This window comes from Dromiciops gliroides, chromosome 3 (genome assembly GCF_019393635.1).
Source record: "Dromiciops gliroides isolate mDroGli1 chromosome 3, mDroGli1.pri, whole genome shotgun sequence".
Lineage (NCBI taxonomy): Eukaryota > Metazoa > Chordata > Mammalia > Microbiotheria > Microbiotheriidae > Dromiciops > Dromiciops gliroides.
This window is the reverse complement of record NC_057863.1, coordinates 56,720,678-56,742,097: the sequence shown is the minus strand read 5'-3', so window position 1 is coordinate 56,742,097 and position 21,420 is coordinate 56,720,678. Positions and strand designations below refer to the sequence as shown.

Sequence of the window (21,420 nt, the reverse complement as noted above, 5' to 3'; positions counted from 1 at the left end):
TCCGATATCGAAGAATCGGCTTAGTTAAGGTATGAAAGGCTGTCCAGAGTCCTAATGTTTCAAGTACAGCAACCCGTAAAGACCAACTCCTAAGGCACTCAGAGGTTGCCCTTCTTCCTTTCCAGTACCACCACCTTGCTGCCCACTCCTCTGAAGAACTCATGAATTCTTTAAATACTGAAATTTCATTCATAAAGAACAGATCTTTTCAGAAAATAGTTCGTAATTTGAGTAAATGTCATAATAAAAGGCATTCAATAAAAGTCACAAACTTTAGCATAGTAATTAACTATAGTTACTGTATGCCAATAGACTGAGTCTGAATCAAAAGCTAACTGGTAAAAATGAACTTTAAAAATAAGAGATAGGGGGCAGCTAGATGGTGCGGTGGTTAAACCGCTGGCCCTGGATTCAGGAGGACCCCGCCCCCCCCCCAAAAAACAGAGAGATAGGGGCACCTAGGTGGCGCATTGGATAAAGCGCTGGCCCTGGACTCAAGAGGACCTGAGTTCAAATCCAGCCTCAGACACTTAACACTTACTAGCTGTATGACCCTGGGCTAGTCACTTAACCCTCATTGCCCCACAAAACAAAACAAACAAAAAACAAACACAAAAATAAGAGATAAGTACCTCCTGATGGGGAAAAGGAAAAGGAAGAATTTAAGATACTTTTAACCTCTTAGGCAATATCAAGGTCTATTTTCTCAACATGAAAACAAGTAATTTTTGTCTTTCTGTTCTCTAAGCTATCTTAAAGGGAAAGAACTAGGTTTTGTGGGAAGGATGGTAAACTAATGTTTTTCATTTAATTAAGCTGAACAATTTAGGTAGACTAAATAAACTATAGGTGCCAAGGAAGCGAAAAATAAGCAGCAGTTATTGGTCATTAAATTGAATAATCCCTGAAGTGGAAAGCTGGGAACAGAAGGCTCAAGAAGCTTTTAAGCCTAAGTAAAAACTGTGCTGAAGAAAGATGTTTCAGATATTTAGCTAAAAATGTGCTCAGAGAAAATGATATGCTTTATTGGTGGATGTTAATAAAATTTTATTTTTAAAAAGATTTATTTCTGATTCTTAAAAAAGGGGAAAAAAATGTTACTCTTCAACACACTTAACAGCTTAAGCCTCAATGTGTGGACCAGCTGACTAAACCACAGTGACAGAAAGAATGTAATAGGGACAATGAAGAGAATAGGGGAAAGAGAAAAAAGGTAAGTGAAAATGAGGGTGATGAACCAGTAAGTTAAAAATCACAAACTGTGAAACAGAAATTAGAAGAAAACCCAATATCCAAATCAAGCTCTGACAGTTAAGTATTCATTCTGTCTGAGTGCCCCAGGTTAACTGTCTACAGCTCTAAGATGCTGATGGGCCTTGGGAGAGGGATGGTGTAATGAGAGTAGAGAAAGAACCCTCAACAGAAAAAACAGTGGCAATTACCTGGTACTAGCACAGGAGCCCGTGGTCTTTTGGCGTGTGCTCCGCCGCAAACTGGGGAGCTCAGCAGGTGGTGACTCACTGCGCTTCTTGGTAGATTTTCTCAAACCTATAGATATTTTTAAAAAGTTTTAGGAGCAAAAATGGTTAAGAAGTTTATAAAGCCTTAGTAGTCTGAATGCAGAGAAAAGCATACTGTTTTTCACCTTTTCTGTGTGTGCCCCCCTCCCTTTGGTTCTGTCTTTGTTCACATGACTAAAATGAAAATTTTTTGCATGATTACACATGTATAAGCTATATAAAATTGCTTATCATCTCAGGGAGGAAAGACATGAGAGAAGGAAGAAGAAAATTTTGAACCCCCAAATTTTAAAACATGAAGTTTAAAACTGCCTTTATATGTAATTGGGGGGGAAAGAAAACATATGTTTAAAGTCCCCCCTCCCACCCCACCCCCGAAAAAAGAATGAAAGCATTGAGGAAGAAAGGGAACTTCGTAGCACCACACTGTTGAAAAGCTGTGCCCACATTGCTAACGTTCAAGGTCCTCAGGCATCACAGGCCCTGTTTCCAAGCACATTCTCTATTTACAGAACAGAGCTCAGCTAGTTCCCAACTCTACATCTAGGTTCATATTATCCATTACTCCTCCACCAGGCCCACAGCTCCCTGCTAACCTCGATAACCTCCCAATCCCAGCAAGGTCTATTTTCAATCCCAACTCTATTAGTGCTTCCCATACCTGATCGCCATTTTCTCCTCTACCTGGCTGCCCAATTGTGCAAGCTGACTATGTCCAGTCTAGTACTATATAATGTATAAATCACTTCCAATCAGGCTTGATTTCCTTATAAAGACTATAATTTCCTTGAGAATATATGAAGCACTCACTTCACTTTACTCTTTTCTCTCCCTTCCCCACACCTCCAAATCTCCTACCTAGCAGATCTGAGATACAAAAAACAAAGTTAATGAACTCTGATTTGGGATTCTTGTGACTGTTATGAATTCTGGAAATAGGTTTGGGGATGGAAGAAAAAGACTATTACAGTAAAACCACACTAATTGGTCACTATACTAATTGCAAGCTATACCTTGGAATTTGAAGCTCTCCCTTTTTGTTACCTACAGAAAAAAGTTCTTAGGAAAAAGGGCAAAAAGATTATAGATGGGATTATTTAACTTATTTAAGCAAAGTGAGAATTTTACTTAATTTCTTATATATAAAAGGCTACTAGTAATCAGAAATCAATCACTTGTAATAATAACCAGCCTTCATAGAGGACTGGCAAGGTCTCTAGTTCTACTAATCCAACACATACATTTGGGGCAGTGAGAGGCAAAGAGTTGAAGTTATACTTGCAAGTCATAAAACCATATTTTAAAATACATATCCTATAATTTAGACTATGACTCTTATCCTCTCTCCTCCTGCAATATTTAACCTGAATTAGTGACTTGTTTTAATTTATTTCTCCAAATAATACTTTTGTAAAAATCTAAGCATTCAGGCCAGGCCATGAACCACTTTAGCACAAAAGATGAATACACAAAGAAAACAGCAAGGTGACAAAATCTAGAAAACAAAATTTAAGTAGGGAAACATGAAAGAACAGCTTAAAAATGTTTCTCAACTTTTGGTTTCTCTTTGGTCATGAACATATATTCCAGTAAAAAGCCAATAGCAAATAATCATCTATTGAAAAGACTGTTCATAACAAGCCACTTTAGATTTGAAATGTCTCTTTCAAATAGACTCTAGGAGAATCCATGAACTCACAAACCTTTGGCAGACATCAGAAAACATTTCACCTTGCTCTTGGAGTCCCCTGGCTATTTGAACATTTTGGCTGGGAACATTGATTGACCAATAAACTACTTTCCATATAACTGGGCTATAATGTGAAGGTATTCTCGGTATTTTCTGATTTTTTTTTTGTAAAAATTTCAAGTGTCTACCTAAAGAATATGAAGAATAATATAAAATACTTTAGTTCATAAGAAAAAGGCACCATAAGTGCCACTATATTATTCTTAAATCCTCTAAGGAACCTAGTTGTAATTTGGCTTTCAGTTATAATGCAGCTTATGTAGCATCCATATTAACAATATCATTAATACTAGTAACCATTCAGTTCTAAGGTGCTGTCATACATATCATGACAAAGAAAAGGAGAAAAGTTCAAATAGTTACTTCTATTGTACAGGGTGAACTACCCCACAATTCTGATTCAAACTGGTGATAGGTTCCTTGCCATTTTTTTTACACTTGCATATACTCACACCTTAAGTAGAATGTTAAACTTAAGATAATAATATTAAAAGAAGAACAAAGGAAAGAACAGAAAAAGAAAGATTTATAGCTGTTATCCTGATCGCACTACAAAGGAAACTGATGGCTGATGTGGACTGGCTGAACTATCACTGCTCCAGCATCAGTCCCTCAAAGCTTCACAGCAAGTATTTTAACCTATCCTATTTACTCTCAAGAGGGAAACGGTTAGAGAATGTGAATAAACCTGCTGCAGCCATATAACATCCTCTACTGGGGAGAAGCTAACATTCCCACCATTATTACAGCCAAGTTAGAATGATGCTCACGTTTTTCTGATCTAATAGCTAAAAATGAATATACAGTAGTAAACAACAGAAACTGATGTGTAACATTGTGAAATTTGTAAAAGTAAAAAGCAAAAATTTAAGCTTCCAGTCTCACTTATTCATTGTAAAACATTTAAAAGACCTAAAAGAAGTTCCCAATCCCCCAACCTATGAAGAAAAATGAGAGTTCAATAGGAAATGATCACTATACCCCTGCCTAGAAGAAAAAGATGACAAAGGTATATATGCTTGAGTAACACTTTAGTGACGTTAATATCACACACATGATTTTATATAGTTTATATCAAGCCCTACATTGTTTTCACATACATTCTCAGTCTCCTGAATTGTGCTTTTTCTACCTCCAATTCATAAGAACATTTTATAGCACAATTGCTGGTGATGGACCACCATGACGTGACTTGATATGGTGTACCTGGTTTTGTTGTGTGTTCATCTAAGGAACATTACTTACAAAAATACATTTTTTAATTTGGGGTTTAGAAATGTACTCCCCCTCCCCCCCCCCAGGCTTTTCCAAAAGCCACAAAAAAATACACGTGTACAATACTCCAGTGAACCAGACACCAATTTTACCACACACATCCTGTATGTTAACCAGTGGGTAGATTGGTTAATAGTTTTCTGTAAACTTCTCAACTCATGTGTAGCTAACTGCAACTGGGAAATGCAAAGCAGTCCTAAAATTTTAACCTCTAAATTCCTATTTACTGTCACAAACTCTAATTCCATTTTTATGTTATTATGTAAGCAAACACTTAGCAATTTTCCAGTTTAACTAACCCCAAACCTATAAATGTTTCTCTGAAGGCACAACACCAAAAAAAAAAAAAAGTTATTTTAAAAGGCCATAGCCATGTCCACACAACCAGTTAGCAAATAAATATTTAAATAGTCCCCTAATAATTTTATTAAACAAGTGTGGGGGAGGGAGGGGAAGATATGGTGAGGGGCCCAGGAGGGAAAGATAGTAACCTAGAATGTTAGAAGATGGGTTCAAGTCTTCCCTGCTGGGGACCCCCAGGAACTGACTTCTGCCTTTTTTTGTACATGGAGACCTAAGCACAGTGTCGTGTTCATAATACACACTTAATTCACTCTACCTGTCAGTATCCCAATATGCCTGGGTGGAGGAAGTTAGCACGAGAAACCCCCCAGCTATTGCTAAAACTACCAGACAGTAAGAATAGCTGGCTCTCATACAGCACTTTAAAGTCTGAAAAGCACTCTACATATATTATCTCATTTGATGCTAACAATTCTCAACCCCTTCAAGTAAGTATGAGAATTTCAGGCAACCATCTCACCAAAATTCCCCCTTTTCTCCTTAAACATACAAAAAAATACACCTAGTCACAAAAACTGGAAGATAAAATCACAACAACATTATTATGAAAACTTACAAAGTGACAAACCAGAAAGTCAACCAAGTCTTTCAGTTACATTAGAATCCTAGAGTCTGATCCCAGCTCTGCCCATAAAGAATTTATGAGGCTTTAGCAAAGTCACTACTTCATTCATGCCAAATGTATTCCATCAAATACAGAAACACTTCTCTCTAGAAGTTTACTGTAGAACTCTCCCTGAGCCTATAAGAGAGCAGGTTTCTAAGATCCAATTCCAATAACCTAAGATTCTATTACATTGCATAGACATTCATCTCATTTCTTTTCAGACTGATAGCAAAGCTCTATTAACCTAAGCAAAAGTATATTCTCAACAAATTTCCTCGGGTGATTCTCTGATGATGATACAAAGGGTATTGTAGCAAGTTATGTGGATTCAGAGAAGCTGACCAAATAGAATGACATCTTAGGATAGCACTCAACAACTTCCGGAGGATGCGACTCTTTAGCCTCTTGTGCAGCTCGGATCACCGTGCTCCAGCTGTGTGCACAGGAAGCCTAGTACCCCAGGGCCTTTCCACCTGACATGCAGCTGAAACTTGCTGTAGGTGGTGTCCATCATTTTCTCCTTAGGATATGAGGGACCTGGAGAGCAGAACCTGTCCGCCTTTCCTATTGTTTCCCTAGCACTTACTGAGCCTCATGCTTTGCACAAAGCAAGCACTTAACCGAGGTTTTGTCATTCATTCCTGGGCACCTCCTGTGCCCTGCCTATTGTTCTCTCTGTGCCTTCTCTCATGCTATTCCTATTCCACTCACCTGGAAAACCCTTCCTCTCTCTCTCTCTCTCTCTCTCTCTCTCTCTCTGCCAAACTAAATTCTACAATTCCTCCAAGACCTCCATGAAAGAACCCTGCTTTGGCACAGAGCACGGTAGTGGTTGGTGACCTTGGTGGGTTAGGACACTGTCCTAATGAGGCAGAGGTCCTAGACTGAATCCTTATGTAGTTCAAGTGGCTTTTCTCCCTTTCTTCCTTCAGCTTGCCAATACCTTGGCCTGCCAGGGCCATCAAAACCCTAAATAAAAAGAAAATATGCTTGCTGGTCCCCAAAACGTGCTTGTTTTCATGTCTGTGCCTCTGGGACCTGGTTTTGTACCTGGATCACCCTCTTAATGATTTGTCTGGCATTACCAAGTTAGCTTTAAGAAGCCTCCCACCCTTCTCTTCAAAATGAAATTTCTGCTTAGTGTTTTATGTAAATATTTCAACTACTACTAACAAAGATTAACTGAAAACTAAAGTCTGAATATACCTTTCTTAAAATGAAGCGATCTGAGTAACACAGATTATCATCCAACAAACTATCCATTTATAATATTATTCCTAAGGAAATACTCTGTTATTTTCCTAGAATCAATGAACTAGTAGGGAGGTATGGGTAATATCACTGAATACAAGCAAAACATGGAAGGAATAGCCTTGAGACTTAGGGTTGTGAGAAAATAATGGGATTTGGCAGATACTCAAAGGCCCACCTGGAGACTAATCTAAACTGATTCAATTAAGTGAGAGTGATTGACTTTGCTGATTAACCTACTTCAAGTTAATTAGATTGTAACCACACCTGGCTGGCCCTTAAGAAAGTATTGTTCTGGGGCAGCTAGGTGCGCAGTGGATAGAGCACCGGCCCTGGAGTCAGGAGGACCCGAGTTCAAATCCGACCTCAGACACTTAACACTTACTAACTGTGTAACCCTGGGCAAGTCACTTAACCCCAATTGCCTCACTTAAAAAAAAAAAAAAGGTATTGTTCTCGGAAGCTAAGGACTTTGAACTCAACTCAAGACCACCTTCAAGTCCAGTGAACCAATGGATTTGAATGACACCTACCAATCAGCTTGAAGCAGTGAGTAAGGACCACCTCTGCTCCAGACCTATAAAAAGCTTCCACATTTAGTTTGAGAGAAGTTCATGGTTGAAGCTGGCTCATAGTGGAGGACTTGAGGAAGAAACAGACCAGACTGGAACTCTAGGCTAGATAGGCCTTAACTTTCTGAACTCCCCATGTTTTCCTTTTTTACTAATACCTAGTGTGCTTTAATAAATGCTTAATGCCCAAAGATTGGTGCTAAAGCTTCTCATTTACGACCATACATTTAGATTTTAAACATCACAGTGATTAATCTCCAGGTGGGCCTTTGAGTATCTGCCAAAATCCCATTACTTTCTCACAGGGTAAAGTAAAATGTGAAGTTCCTGGGCTCCTAAGGCAAACAAGTGTGAAAGCCTATTTAAAACCAGTTACTTGTACAGCTTAGCTGCATTACTTAGCTCTTCCAAATCCTCCAATTATTGAGCCGTATCAAAGGGAAATTATGTATATTTAATATTACCCATGTACTCGGGCTGGATAAACTATGAATGAATATAACATTCAACAAAAGGGACCAGAACTTTGTTTTATCATCAAAAACTACTTACTATGTTAACAACTATGATGTTGCTTTTATCCAATACAGTGGTCACATCAGAGCTCCTGACTCAAGACCCCTGCAGCCCAGGAAATCCTAGTAGCCAATTCCAGACAGGATCCTTATCTGCCAACTCCTCTGTGTATAGGAAGAAGATGCAGAAATTCCCTATCTCTTGAATTCCTAAGGACAGTGACACAAGAGTTGCTTCATGCTTGGGCCTTAAAGTCCTCCTAAAAGACGGACTTCTGAGGAAAAAATACCTGGGTGGGCTGGGAAAGGAAAGGAGGTCTAGTTTAACTGTCATGGTGCTAAAGGGTACATATGATCCACACAGCCACAGAAGACTCTAAAGACCTCTGCACTAGCAAGTGATTTGAGATATGCCCTTTGAGGAAGAGATCTACCTGAAGGACGGAGTGAGTGGTTAGAGCAAAGCTGACAGTTAAAACAAATGCCTCACTGTCATGACATTGTTTCTAGGACAAATAAAGAATACTATATCTTATTACTAATTTGTTTTGTTTTTAACATACAGGCCCAACCAGCTAACTTAACACGATCACCTATAATCTGAGCAGGATAAACGATGTTGTTTAGTTGCAGGGCTTTAAGGGCTGTAAAAATAGGGAGTTCTTTGATCAAAGAGGGAAATTACATCATCCATGTAGCTGCCCGTTTCTTCCTTCCTTAGTAGATAGTTTTCAGAATTGTGGTGGCCAAAAAAACTTTACCCCGTGAAGGCCCACTTTTTGGTGGCTGAAACTCTCCAAACTTAGTTAGGCAAGCCCCCTCCGGTCAGGAAACTAGTCCATTGTTGGGCCTGCACTTGCAGCCTTTCTATTTTGGTAGGTCCTGCCAAAATGTGTGTTCTGCTGTCATAGCCTTCAAGGTGAGGTAAAGGACAGTAGAGCATCTTATAGGAACTGAGAGTCACTATGTACTGTAGTACTGAACAAACAGAAAAAGAACATTAAATTGGTTACTCCAACCATAAGCAACTACTGACAAGTCTCTGACACCTTCCTACCAAGAAGAATAACCCCTTAATACAAACACAGGAAGAAGACTACCAGGGTAAAATGTCTAAGAAAAGAGAGATGTTCTTATCCAATACACCTTTCACCACAAAACCTTCAGTTATGTAGGTGGATAAAATTTGCTTCTCACTTATAATAATGTGTGAACAGAACACTACAGAGTTTGGTTTTTTAAAGTGGGCCTTGTGGGAGTATAATCATCTTAAAGGGAGGAGAGGGTGACTGGAGGTCTAGGAAGATTCAGCTGGGAAGCGTTTCCCCTACAGCCGGTCTCTTCCAAATCAGGCTTAGCCACAATAGCAAGAGATGCCAGTGTGCCACCTTCCCCCTGCCAACTCACCCCAAAGTTCTAAAGTTGAAGGGACTTTAGAGAAAACAAAATAGTCCTTATGTGACATTTACTCTTCCATTTATTTGCATCTCTTTTGTTATTCACTTACTGGTAATAGTTAAATTGTTTAGAATAAAGCCCATCTCCCAACCCAACACCCATCGAGTTATTTTTCATAAGAGAAACAACTATGCTTTTACAAATAGCCATGCAAATTCATCAATCAGGTTCAAGGATCCTTCTGTTTGGGGCACTTAAAAATGTCACTAAATAAAATATTATTTGGGGCAGTAAAAATAAAGAAAATCAAGAAACTTCCTAGACTGTAAATAAAATGGCTGATATAATAAAACTGAACCATCTTTTTTCCATTTCACATATTAAGGAAGAAAATGGATATATATGTTTATATACCCAAAACAAATTTAAAATCACCAATTCCAAATGAAAATAATCTACTACTGCCACTTTTTTAATTCCTACAAACCACAAATTAAAACCAAATTTTTCAACTTACTTGCTAATTTAGCTTGCAATCCTGAAGGTCCAGGTTTTGATGTCTCTGACTTAGAAGACCCTGGTAGAGACAGTTTTGTTTTAGGCAGGCTAACTTTAGGACTAAAACGAGCAGCCCAATCAAACTTAGAAGAGCCACTGGTTTTACTCTGCTCCTTTTCTCGGCTACTTCTTCGAGGACTGGGACTAGATGCTGAGCGGGAACGCCTGGCCTTGTTTTGGTCTTTGCCTTGTTTCACTCTGGCCCCTTGTGGCACAGCGGAGGAAGCAGAGGCGACTGCAGAAGACGAGGAAGATGTCGAGGCAGAAGAAGAAGAATCGGTGATGGTGCTACACCCAGCTTTGGCTGAGGTGGCCGATTTTGAAGCCAGCTTGGTGGGTTTTGCTGATCGCTCTTCAGCACCAGTTGATTCAGACACTGAACCACTCTTTATACAAGAACTTTCTGTCCTTTTCCTTTTCTGACTTCGTGAACTGCCGGTAGCTCCACCCTTTCTGGTGTGCGCCTTGCTTGTTGATGGCAATGGTGCAGATTTCAGCTGCTGCTCTTGGTCTAAATGCCTCTTCTTTGACTTAGAATGGGGTTTGTTGGTTTCTGAGGAAGGTTCGGTATGCTGGAGGGCTTTGGGTTTCTTAGCAGAGCTCGGAGAATTGGTCCTGTTGTAATCTGGACTGGCACTGCGTTTCACTCCTCGAGAACTGTCTTTCTTAGGCACTTGCCCCGTTTTTTGCTTTTCTGAAGTATTGGCTCTGTCTGGATCTTCTGGTTGTGGAACTATGACAGCAGATGATGAACTGCAGCTTCTATGAAGAGAGAAGATAACAAAGTTACTATGTATCTCCTCCTATGGATTGTAAGAATCTCTCAGGCTCTGCAGCAAATTAAAAGCTTCTCAAGAATCCACACTTTCCAAAAAGTCCCAAACAAAACACAGAGCTTCACAACTGGACTCAAATAAAATCAAGTGTCTGCTTTGCACAGGATGTGTTTTTCATGCTCAAGCTGTACAGTAAAACCCAGCATTATAAAAATGTTATTGTTAAGGATGGATGCAATACAGCATTTTTTAGATTCATAAATCATGTTCCTTGTCCAAAACTGAAAATATGAATTTAAGAATTTATTACAAGGGAAAGAATCGTAGAAAATGAGACAATCAAGACAATGATATATCTATCTGATTTCTACTTCTTTAAATGAATCAATACTAAGAATGATAACAAAATGGTAAAAGGATTCTCCAGGACTTTGTAACTACAAATAGTAGCTTTCTAGAAGACTTACCTCTGCTACCAATTAAATCTTAAATGGGGGAGGGGAGGAAGAGACATAAAATCATAAGCACAGCTGTTTCAAACACAATTGAAATAAGTTCCAAGTTAATAGTATATAGTTACATAGGTTTGGTAAGGCAAAAAGAGAATCTCAAAATCATAAGAGAAATTTTACATTTCTATGGAACGTTCAAGACTCAATCGCAATGAAGAGATGAAAAACCAATTCTAAAAGTAAAACTTTTCCAAGGAAAGCAAAACATTTATTAAACACATAACTTTAAAGTAACTTGATGACCTTAAATGATATGCAATTCTCAAGTGCAAATAATTATGCCTTGGCAATATATAAGCAATGGGAAGATTTACCTTTTAGAAATGTGTCCCCTTGACTGTTCAGAAGTAGTATTAGACTGCACTTTGGGTGCCTTAGAAATAGATTTTCTACTCTCAGGAGGGCTATATGCCTTATGTTTTGCCTGCCCTAAATGTGACCTGTCAGCAGAAAACCAAAACAGAAAGCTATCAGGAAAATGAGATGCAAACACAATCCTTCGGATAAAGTCTTTTTTTAAAAAACTTATAACAGAAACGAGGGCCCGCAATTCTTTATTTTGGTTTTGCCTTTCTGTAAACACATTACCAAAAATGATTAAGTTGTGAACTCTATAAAATAATGCTGTAACACCAAACTTCATCTTAAAAGTAAACAATCATAATCACTTAAAAGCACTTACGCTTTCTTTTTACACTTAGGAGAATTTTCTTCTACAATTCATTTTTTATATAGCACTGTTGTGGGCTGCTCAATACTATCACGATTTCACAGCATATTAAGTATGAACATGTGATTTTTACAAACAGACATTTTTCTTTTGCAAACTGCATACTCAAAGACAACAAAGTCATGAGGATCTTATCGAGAAGACACTTGCTGTGAAGTTTCCCAATTATTTTTTAAATGCTACTTCTCTACAGGCTCATACTGTGTAACTCATGCTCAAATAATGAGCACAGAAGGCAGAGGAGCTAGAGTTCCAAATTGAGATCTTAAACAAAACATTTTTGCATTAATGCAGATTCTGATGGATTAACTACCCTGAAAGCCTGGTGTCAGTATGAAAGTGATATTCATTGAGAAATCAAAACTTTGGGGGGGGAGGGGGGGAGGGAAAGCACCCTTATGGCAAAAGCCAAAGAGTTTTTTAGAGAGCAGTTACAAGTGATACTACCATGAAATGATTCAGAACACTCACTGCTGAAGCAGAAAACCTTTATTGTCAATTAAATGCCTGGGAAAGGCTTGAGGGGAGAAAAGGGCAAGAACTGTCCTCAAGCTCCATTTTGTACTGAACAACAAAGAGAATATGCTTTCATGATACTCAGTTAAACTATTAGATGTGTTCAGATCATGTGGTGATGAAGAATAACAATTGCCCAAGGCAGGACAGAGGGAGAAGAGTCAAGGAAGGGCAAAATGAAAGGGAGAGGAGGAGTGTAAGGGAGACATACAGAAAGGAAGAGAGAGTACACGTGTAAATGATGCTTTACCATACACTTAATTACACTTCCCTGTAATCAAGAAGTATTTCATTAAGGACAAAGTTATTTACTGGCTTTTAAAAACATGGAACCTCCTAAGGTACCAAAAATTAAGTGGCTTAAAATAACAACCACTAGACTAGTCTAACAAACTGCATGTGTAAGGCATGTCCAAAAATGATTATAGTCAGTGGTTTGGCTCTAAGACCTCTTCAGAAAGAATAAAAGTTTTTTCCACCCTTTCCAATTTTTCTAAACTGAAATTTGAAGAGATGATCAAAATTAGCAGTAAAAACAACTTGAATTCTCAAAAGTCTACATCTCTTACTGATTATATGTCAGTTTTTAAATGTTCCCTCTTTGGACAGAAATATCATTGCTTTTTGTATTTTTATATGTTAAAATATAAAAACCTTCTTTACTTTCTCTCTTTAGCACTGTGCATTTTTGCACACCAAGCATATGAGTTTAAGTATCCACCAACACACTAGGCATTCATTACCTAACTTAAGAAAATACAACAATATACATGAAGTCCTAACATTAACCGCAAGGTGATTTTTCTTTCTATTAAGCGATGGAAGCCTTTGGCTTCCTTGATAAAATTGCCTGGTCTAATTAAATTTTTTTAAATCTCTGAATGCAAATTTTCTTTAAAAAACAAACAAAAAAACTTAAAATGCTAATTCATTAAGAATACTAAAAGTAAACTCAAAAGAAAAAATAGGAAATATACAGTACCCAAACTGGCCATTTGGTTACCTGTGCCACAAACTTTTAATCAGCCTCCAAGAAGAGGAACACTCTTAACCTTTAAATTTAAATGAATTCCACACCCACCCTTTTTTCCTGTTAGTTTCTCATTACTTGATATTGACTTCTTTCTAGGTATCTAATACCTGCACAATTCATTAAAAACCAATCTTCTTGTGTTTAAAAAAAAAGTTCATCCCACGTCAACGCCATGTGGATAGTTAGACAAGAAAATATCTAAAGATAATCAATAAATTTTATAAGTCAATTTTCTTTTTTTCGGGGGTAGGAAGTCACTAGAAGTGAATGGGGACAGCTAGGAGAATTACTTCATTTGTCTATCCGGTCCTTCTTGGCAATTATTTAGCATACCCAAAGGAAAAATTTTAAATATTGGCTGTGTCATTTTCAGTGTTTAAGACATAAAATAGAACTGGGAACTTTGTAAGAAAGTAGAACAACATAATAGATGTTATCCAACAGAATGATACATTCCCAAACTGTAAATCACAAGACTTCCATTACTTGGAGTGAATGTGACAACTGACTTAAAGTTCAAAGTTTCAACGAGTTGACCTCTGACACATAGCTTGAATAGTTAAAAACACATTTTATTGAGCTTTTATCTGTCTACCCAAGAGTTGGAAGGGATTTTACATATTAGGCTAAAATCCTCATTCTGTAATTTATCATTTCATCAAAAATGACAATAAGATTCACTGCTTAACTTTAAAAATAAAACATAATGACATAAATGCTGGATTTTTAATTTTGCCATTAAAATTATCCCTATGGGCAAGTGGATTTCTGTACAAGGTAAATCAATGCCTTGGACCCCAGACAAAGGGTTTTAGTTAAGAGGAAGTTTCACCCTATGCTAGTCTCATAGCACAGAGTCCAAAAGACATCGTTATGCAGGAAGTAGGGCCCAAGGTGTTTCTATTGTATTTTAAAACCAAAAATAATCTGGTCTGAACCCTTTGCAAATCAGAAAATGGAGAAACCTCTCAAGTGAGAGAAATAAAAAGTTTTACCTTTAAAAAAAAAAGTAGTAGAGCCAAACTTATTGAACACTTTTCATTCTACTTCCACATCCCAGCATAATTCTTTCACTCACTACAAAAACTCAAGAAAGGTAATATGCCTCATTTCAAGAAAGGTTTACATAGCAACCAACTCCTTGCTTGATAATGATAACATGTGACAAATACACTTATTTTAGTGAAGAGTTAAAACTCTGGAGATGAATGAATTGAAAACTAAATTTAAGAATCCATTAAGTCAACTTGGATCTACTTGGATCCCTATTAATAATGCAGACTAGAAATATGTATATTTTGATACCATTATGTATACAGAAGAACTAGGTAGGTCATAAGGGTAAGTGATTACTTTACAAAATGTGAATGCTGTAAATATATTTCCACTTCTTCCTTACAGGATTACTGGCACATACTGACACCAACCTTCACATTCTGCAAATAAGTCATGCCCCACCTAGAAAAAACACATACCTGGCTGGCATCACATTTCCAACCCCCATTTAGGATATACAAGCTTACCTCTATACCTCACTCAATTCCTTCCTCCACTCAGTCCTTCCTTGGGACTAGGCTGAAAACAGGTAGAAGAGAGTAGGGGAAGGGAGCAGAAAAACTGTGAAGGGGTTAGTTAGAAGCTATGGGTCAAAACCAGCAATTGTGTACACTTAATGATTTCTGTTAAATGGGTACAAGGAAGAAATAGAATGATTAAGAAAGGAAAGGAAGATGGAATGGAATAAAAAACATTAAAAAGAACCAACTCACTTATACTTTAAAGACATTACACACAACTTTTCTCCCTTCATCCCAAAGAGAGATCACATCTTAACATTAAAAAAAAAATTACTGGGGCAGCTAGGTGGCGCAGTGGATAGAGCACCTGCCCTGGAGTCAGGAGGACCTGAGTTCAAATCCGGCCTCAGACACTTAACACTTACTAGCTGTGTGACCCTGGGCAAGTCACTTAACCCCAATTGCCTCACTAAAAAAAAAAAAAGTTACTAAAAACAAGGGAATAGTTGATGACTCAATGCCAAACAAGTGTTTATTCTCTAAAGCAAATACACTGTATAATCCCCTGAGAATTCTCATTTCTTTTCTTTTCTTTTTTTTTTTTGGGTGAGGCAATTGGGGTTAAGTGACTTGCCCAAGGTAGTAAATGTTAGGCGTCTGAGGCCGGATCTGAACTCAGGTCCTCCTGACTCCAGGGCCGGTGCTCTATCCACTGCGCCACCTAGCTGTCCCAATTCTCATTTATTTTCAAGTCTGTATTTGACTTGTTTATAATAAAAATGGATCTCTATATACATATGCAAATGTAAAAGATGATATATGAGATTCATTACCTATTCCAGCTTTATTCTAACTTTATTTTAATAAGATAATGCATCTATCATATACTGCATTAATAAAAGCCCAGGCAAAAGCTAAGGAGGCTCATCAAGATTATTACATATTTAGTGTAGTGGAAACCATTGCCTACATATCAAGGAAGGTTAAGTGTGATTGTGGGTTATGCCACATGTAACACTAAGCAAACTGACTCCAGTCCCTTGAACTTCAGCTTTCTCATCTATAAAAATAAGGATCTGAACAATATGATCTGAGGTCCCTTACAGCTTTAACATTATATGTAAACTTTTGAAACCATTTTCTTCAATCAATATCCAGTACTGGCCCCAGAGGCGGCAGACAAGAGAAGAAAAACAGTATCTCCTCACACGTCTATCTTTTGCCTTAAATAAAAATCAATCACATTGAAATGTAAGCCAATTCAAAGTTATTGTTAATTGAACATTTATTTATATATATTTTTTCCCACTTAGAGACACTGAGATCCCTTTAGAAAAGTTAATCAAACAAAAGCCAAAGGGGCCCCTTCATTTAAATTACAGAAGAATCTCAAAGGGCCTAAACTGAAGGGAGGAGTGTCAGAACAGGGGAGAAATACAGGTAAGACTTGTGGCAAAATGACAACATTTATTCATTCAAGTACCCAACCATGACCTTTAGCTTAAAAAGAAAAACACCCTGAAACAGAGATAAGGGGAACATTCCAGGCTTGGAGGACAGCCAGTGAGCTGAGAACCTGGGTGACTGAGAGGATACTAGGATCCTTGAGTATAACGTCACAGGACAGCAAGTGTGACATGGATAAGGATCCCGCAGAAAAGACAGCGGTCAGACTGGTAGGATAAGCAGGAACGTGTCTTTTGCAAATGCTTTCTAACTTTATCCATACAACATCCTAGGAAGTTGGGGCTATTATTATTCCCATTTTACAGATGAATAAACTGAGGCAAACTGAGATGAAATAACTCAACCAGGGTCACTAAATGTCTGAGGCAAAATCTGAACTCAGGTCTTCCCAACTCCAAGTCTAATAAACCACCTAGCATAGAGAGGAAAAAGAAAGAGGTCAGAACAAAGCCCTGGGGTTCTACTCAAAATTAGATGGTGAATCAACAAAGCTGACAAAGAACAGCCAGATAGGTAGGGGGAGCACCAAGAGAATAGTGACACTCAAATTCAGATAAGAAAGGGTGGATCTTCAATGTCAATTACTACAGAAAGACCAAGATGGATTAGGATTGAGAAAAGGCCAGTAAATTTGGGGATTAAGAGACTGCTAGCTCAGTTTAAAGTAAGTGAAAGGGGAAAAAGAATTAACTTGCAGGATTTTGGCTTATTGATTTTAAAAACTACTGGATGCCTAAAACCATCTCATTTAAAAAACAAAAAGCACAACACAAGAATGTTTCCCAGTTACTTCAAGATTAAAGCAAGAACACCCTCTCTTTCCACTGTGATTTCATGTAGTTTTAGAAATGCTAGTTTTAGCAGACTCTAAAAACCTGGCTGGACCTGTGATTTCATCGAGGAAGAAAGATCAACACAATGAAGAACCACAATTCCATAGGACTCATGAAGACAGTAAGGTGATAAGACTCAAGAGTTTAGATGGAGGGGGCAGCTAGATGGCGCAGTGGATAGAGCACCAGTCCTGGATTCAGGAGGACCTGAGTTCAAATCCAACCTCAGACACTTAACACTTACTAGCTGTGTGACCCTGGGCAAGTCACTGAACCCCAATTGCCTTACTGAAAAAAAAAAAAAGAAAAAGAAAAAGAAAAAGAGTTTAGATGGAATACATGAACAATTGGGGGGGGGGGGACCAGCGTACTTAACTGTATATACGTTTTGTTTTTCTTTCTCTTGGGAAAAGGGAAGAGAACTCATACAGGGTGTAAAGGAAACAACTATCTTCACTGATTGAAAAGTCAGTGATTTATTTGGGGAACAGCTAGATGGCGCAGTGGATAAAGCACAGGCCCTGGGTTCAGGAGGACCTGAGTTCAAATCCAGCCTCAAACACTTGACACTAGCTGTGTGACCCTGGGCAAGTCACTTAACCTTCATTGCCCCCTCCTTGGGGGGGAAGGTGTCAGTGATTTTTAAAAACCAAACAAAAAAGAAAACTGCCCATTCTCCAAAGTTTATCTTAAACAATCTTGGGAAGGCATGGTGATAGAGGAGGGACTGAGAGGTTAAATGACTTGGCTAGGAGAATAAACTCAGGCTCGAAAAGCTAGCACTCTATTCATTCTGCCATGCTGCCTCTACAATAAGAAAAGACAAAGTGAAAACCAGAAAACTGGAGACGAAATTATTTCTGTATGCAGAAGGCTTCCTTGGAAACTGTTGAGAATCATCAAAGAAATGAGACTGGAGGATTAATAGCTTCAGCAGATAAGTAGGATATAAAATAACCTACTAAAATTACCATTTCCATATATTAAGAAAAGCGAGGAGGAAATGACTGAAAGAAAAATTCCATTTAAAGTAACCACAAAATGCAAGACAGAAAATGTCTAAGTGTTTAACAAAATAAAAGACAAGTGAAATAACTGGATATATAATAGATGTTCATGACTAGGGCACACCAATATAATAAAAATTGTGTATCTAACTGATGAGATGGAGATAGTTTATGGACTAAGATGAAATAACAAAATTCATACCAAAAATTTGATACCAAAAAAGCAAGAAATTAAAGAAAATGAGGCAAAGAAGAGGAATGAAAACCTAGCATTACCTATATTTTGAATAAAACAAACAATAAATTATTATTTGGTACTATTTTTAAAAATTGAAGTGTGTGTGTGCATGTGTGTATAACACAGAAGAACTTGAAACAACCAGGTGATAAACAATGAACTGGGGAGGTACTCATTATTTGTCAAGAAAGGCTGCAAAAATCAGAACAGTTGAGGTAAAAAAATGCGTTTTTAATGGCATAAATATGCTAGATTTCAAATGGATAACCTAAACATAAAAGGCCTCATTTTTTTAATAAGTAGAGAATAAAAAGGCATTTTTACAATCACATATTAAAGGAAAAACTACAAGTAGATAAAACATAAAAGATCTTATTTATGTAAAATGAAAAGGTCTATGCATGAATGAAATTAATTCAGCTACCAAAAGCAAAGTTGTAGACATGAATTTGCATTTAAAAAAAAATCAGGGATCCTAGGATGTTTAAGTTCGACACTCCACAAACTATAGTAAATGGAAAATTTTTAAGACTACAACTCCTTACGCAAGAGAAAGCACAGGAACAAAGTTTGCAGAGAAAAAAAAAGGTATACTAATAAATACCACCAGAAAACAATGGTCCAAATTGCAAATTGAGATGTAAATGAAAATAATTTTAAGATATCATTACACACCCATCAAATGAGCAAACATGATAAAATATGGAAATGTACGATGTTAGAGGAGCTGTGGGAAAATAGGTACATTAACAAGCCACCAGTATAGGAATGAAGAGGTCTAACTATTCTGGAAATAATTTCAAATTATGTGGAGAAAAAAAGGTCCCCAACTGGTTATATCTAAACTTCCCCATTCATTCAAGGGCACCACTAACCTAGACTGCCAAGTGTGCAACTTTGTTATACGCCTTGACTCCTTATTCTGTCACTGCACAGACGTATCCATTCACAACTGTCTGATCCCGTCGCTCCTATCTCATGGCTCTCCTGACTCTCTCAACTCACATGGCTACCATCATAGTTTAGGACCTCATTCTCTCTCATCAGGGCCATACCAATAACTTTATGATATTAGTCTCCTTGCCCTCAAGTCTCACTTCAATCCAATTTATCCTCTCCACAGCTGCCAAAGTGTTCACTCCTCCAGGGGCTCCCTATTATCTCCAGAATCAAATATTGTTTCCTACATCTGGCATTTGAAGCCCTTCATAGGTTGAGTATAGTAATCTGCCTTTACAACTCACTCATTTGTTATTCTTCTTTACATACAGAATACCTGGCCCATCTCTAGGCCTTTGCAATGGCTGTCCTCAATGCTGGGAATGCACTCCCTCCTCACCTCTGCCTCAGAATCCTTTATTTCCTGCAAGATTCAGCTAAGGCACAACCTTCTGCATGAATCCTTTCCAGATCCCCCAGCTGTTAGTTGCTCCCTCCTTCCCCAAATTCCCATATATTTCTTTTGCATATATTGAACGTAGAATATATACTGGAAAAGCAACCTGGGTTTAAATCTTGCCTATGACTCATGCTACCTCTGCAACTTTGGGCAAGCCACTTAACTTCCTTGAGCCTCAATTTCCTTCTCCACAAAATGAAGGTGTAAGACTACATCTATAACACTATGAACATATTCTACACATGCATACACAAAGATACAGAGGCATGTTGCCTTTCCTTGCCTCACACTTTACTCAGAGCTCCTCCACATCATTCAGACATCTTCCCTTACTATTTCCTCCTTCATTCTTTGTTTAAGATGAAAAGGTGGCCCTTCTTAACAAAGCCAACTCCTCTACAGACACCCTTAACCAATCAATCAATCAATAATCCTAACTTCTCTAGCAAATTATCCTCATTACCCCCCCCCCATTCTCTCTCTCATCTTCAAAGCTCTCCCCATCCACTGGTTCCTTCCCAGCTGCCTACAAATTCATCCTACCATTCCCACTAGTTATTGTCTTGTATCTTTCCTCCCCCTTGTGGCTAATTCCTTGAGAAAGTCACCCACACTAGGTGCCTCTACTTCTCTTCCATAATCTACTTTATGATCCCATCACTCAAATTAAATTGTCTTCTTCCAAGTTACCAATGATGTCTGAATTACCAAATCCAATAACCAATTTCCTCATTCACCAAGAGATTAATACTGTGAATCTCCCTCTCCCTTCACCTCTCCTCCTACCCTCCATCTTCACCCCCCAAACCCCCTACTAGGTTTCTATTACCATCGCCTTTCTCCTGATTATTTTGCTATCTGTCCCACCACTGCTTATACAGCTCTGATTTTTCATCCATGTAACCCCCCTTTTAATCCTATCTTCTCTAGACTATGCAATAGCCTTTTACCTTGTCTTCTTGATTAAAAGGTCTCCCTACTCCAATACCAAGGCAACCAACTCTGCTAAAGTATTGCTATAAACATGTCACTCCTCATCAATGAGCTCCAGTGGTTCCCTATTACCTCCACAATCTCTATCAACTTTAAAAAAAAACAACAACACATTTAATGGTCTTCCAGACCCTAGCTCCTGCACACATTCCTCATTCCAGCAGGACACCGCTCCATTGTCCATCACGCCAGAATGTTCTGCCCCACCATCACTGACTTCAGTTTCACCCTGACTTACTTCAAAGACTCGGCTCCAATCCCATTTCCCCCAGGAGGTCTTCCCCAGCTCACCCAGCTGCTCACGCCTTCCCCTCTCAACGTTCCTTCCATCTACTCTATTCTCTATCCATTATCTACCGTACTTATGCCATCTCCCTCTTAGCTCCTTGATGGCAGAGGGCTCTATTTTGGCCTTCTTTTAGTATCGCTTAGTAGATGCCTAATAAATGCTTGCTGACTGCCTGAGGAAATGTAAGCTCTCTCTAAAGGAAGGTAGTGTATAGTTTTGACTTTGTAATCCTAGGGCCTAGCACAGTGCCCAGCATTCAGCTGGCACTTAATAAATGTTATTGATTTGGGTATATATTACA

General features: G+C 38.2%; 1 protein-coding gene across 17 annotated transcripts in view; it reads right to left on the bottom strand.

Annotated features, from left to right (window-relative positions):
* Window positions 1-21,420, bottom strand: part of TRIP12 (thyroid hormone receptor interactor 12) — a 173,910-nt gene that overhangs the window by 78,276 nt on the left and 74,214 nt on the right. For 14 of the 17 annotated variants that reach the window (XR_006355722.1, XM_043996483.1, XM_043996488.1 and 11 more), the window contains 3 exons: window positions 11,412-11,537; window positions 9,769-10,571; window positions 1,443-1,548 (listed from right to left, as the gene is read on the bottom strand). Coding sequence is in view for 16 of the 17 variants with exons in the window: in XM_043996483.1 (XP_043852418.1) it covers window positions 1,443-1,548; window positions 9,769-10,571; window positions 11,412-11,537 (1,035 nt within the window). In the remaining variant the exon portion in view is untranslated. The remainder of the gene's footprint in view (window positions 1-1,442; window positions 1,549-9,768; window positions 10,572-11,411; window positions 11,538-21,420) is intronic. The other 3 variants (XM_043996494.1, XM_043996495.1, XM_043996496.1) reach the window with 1 other exon arrangement.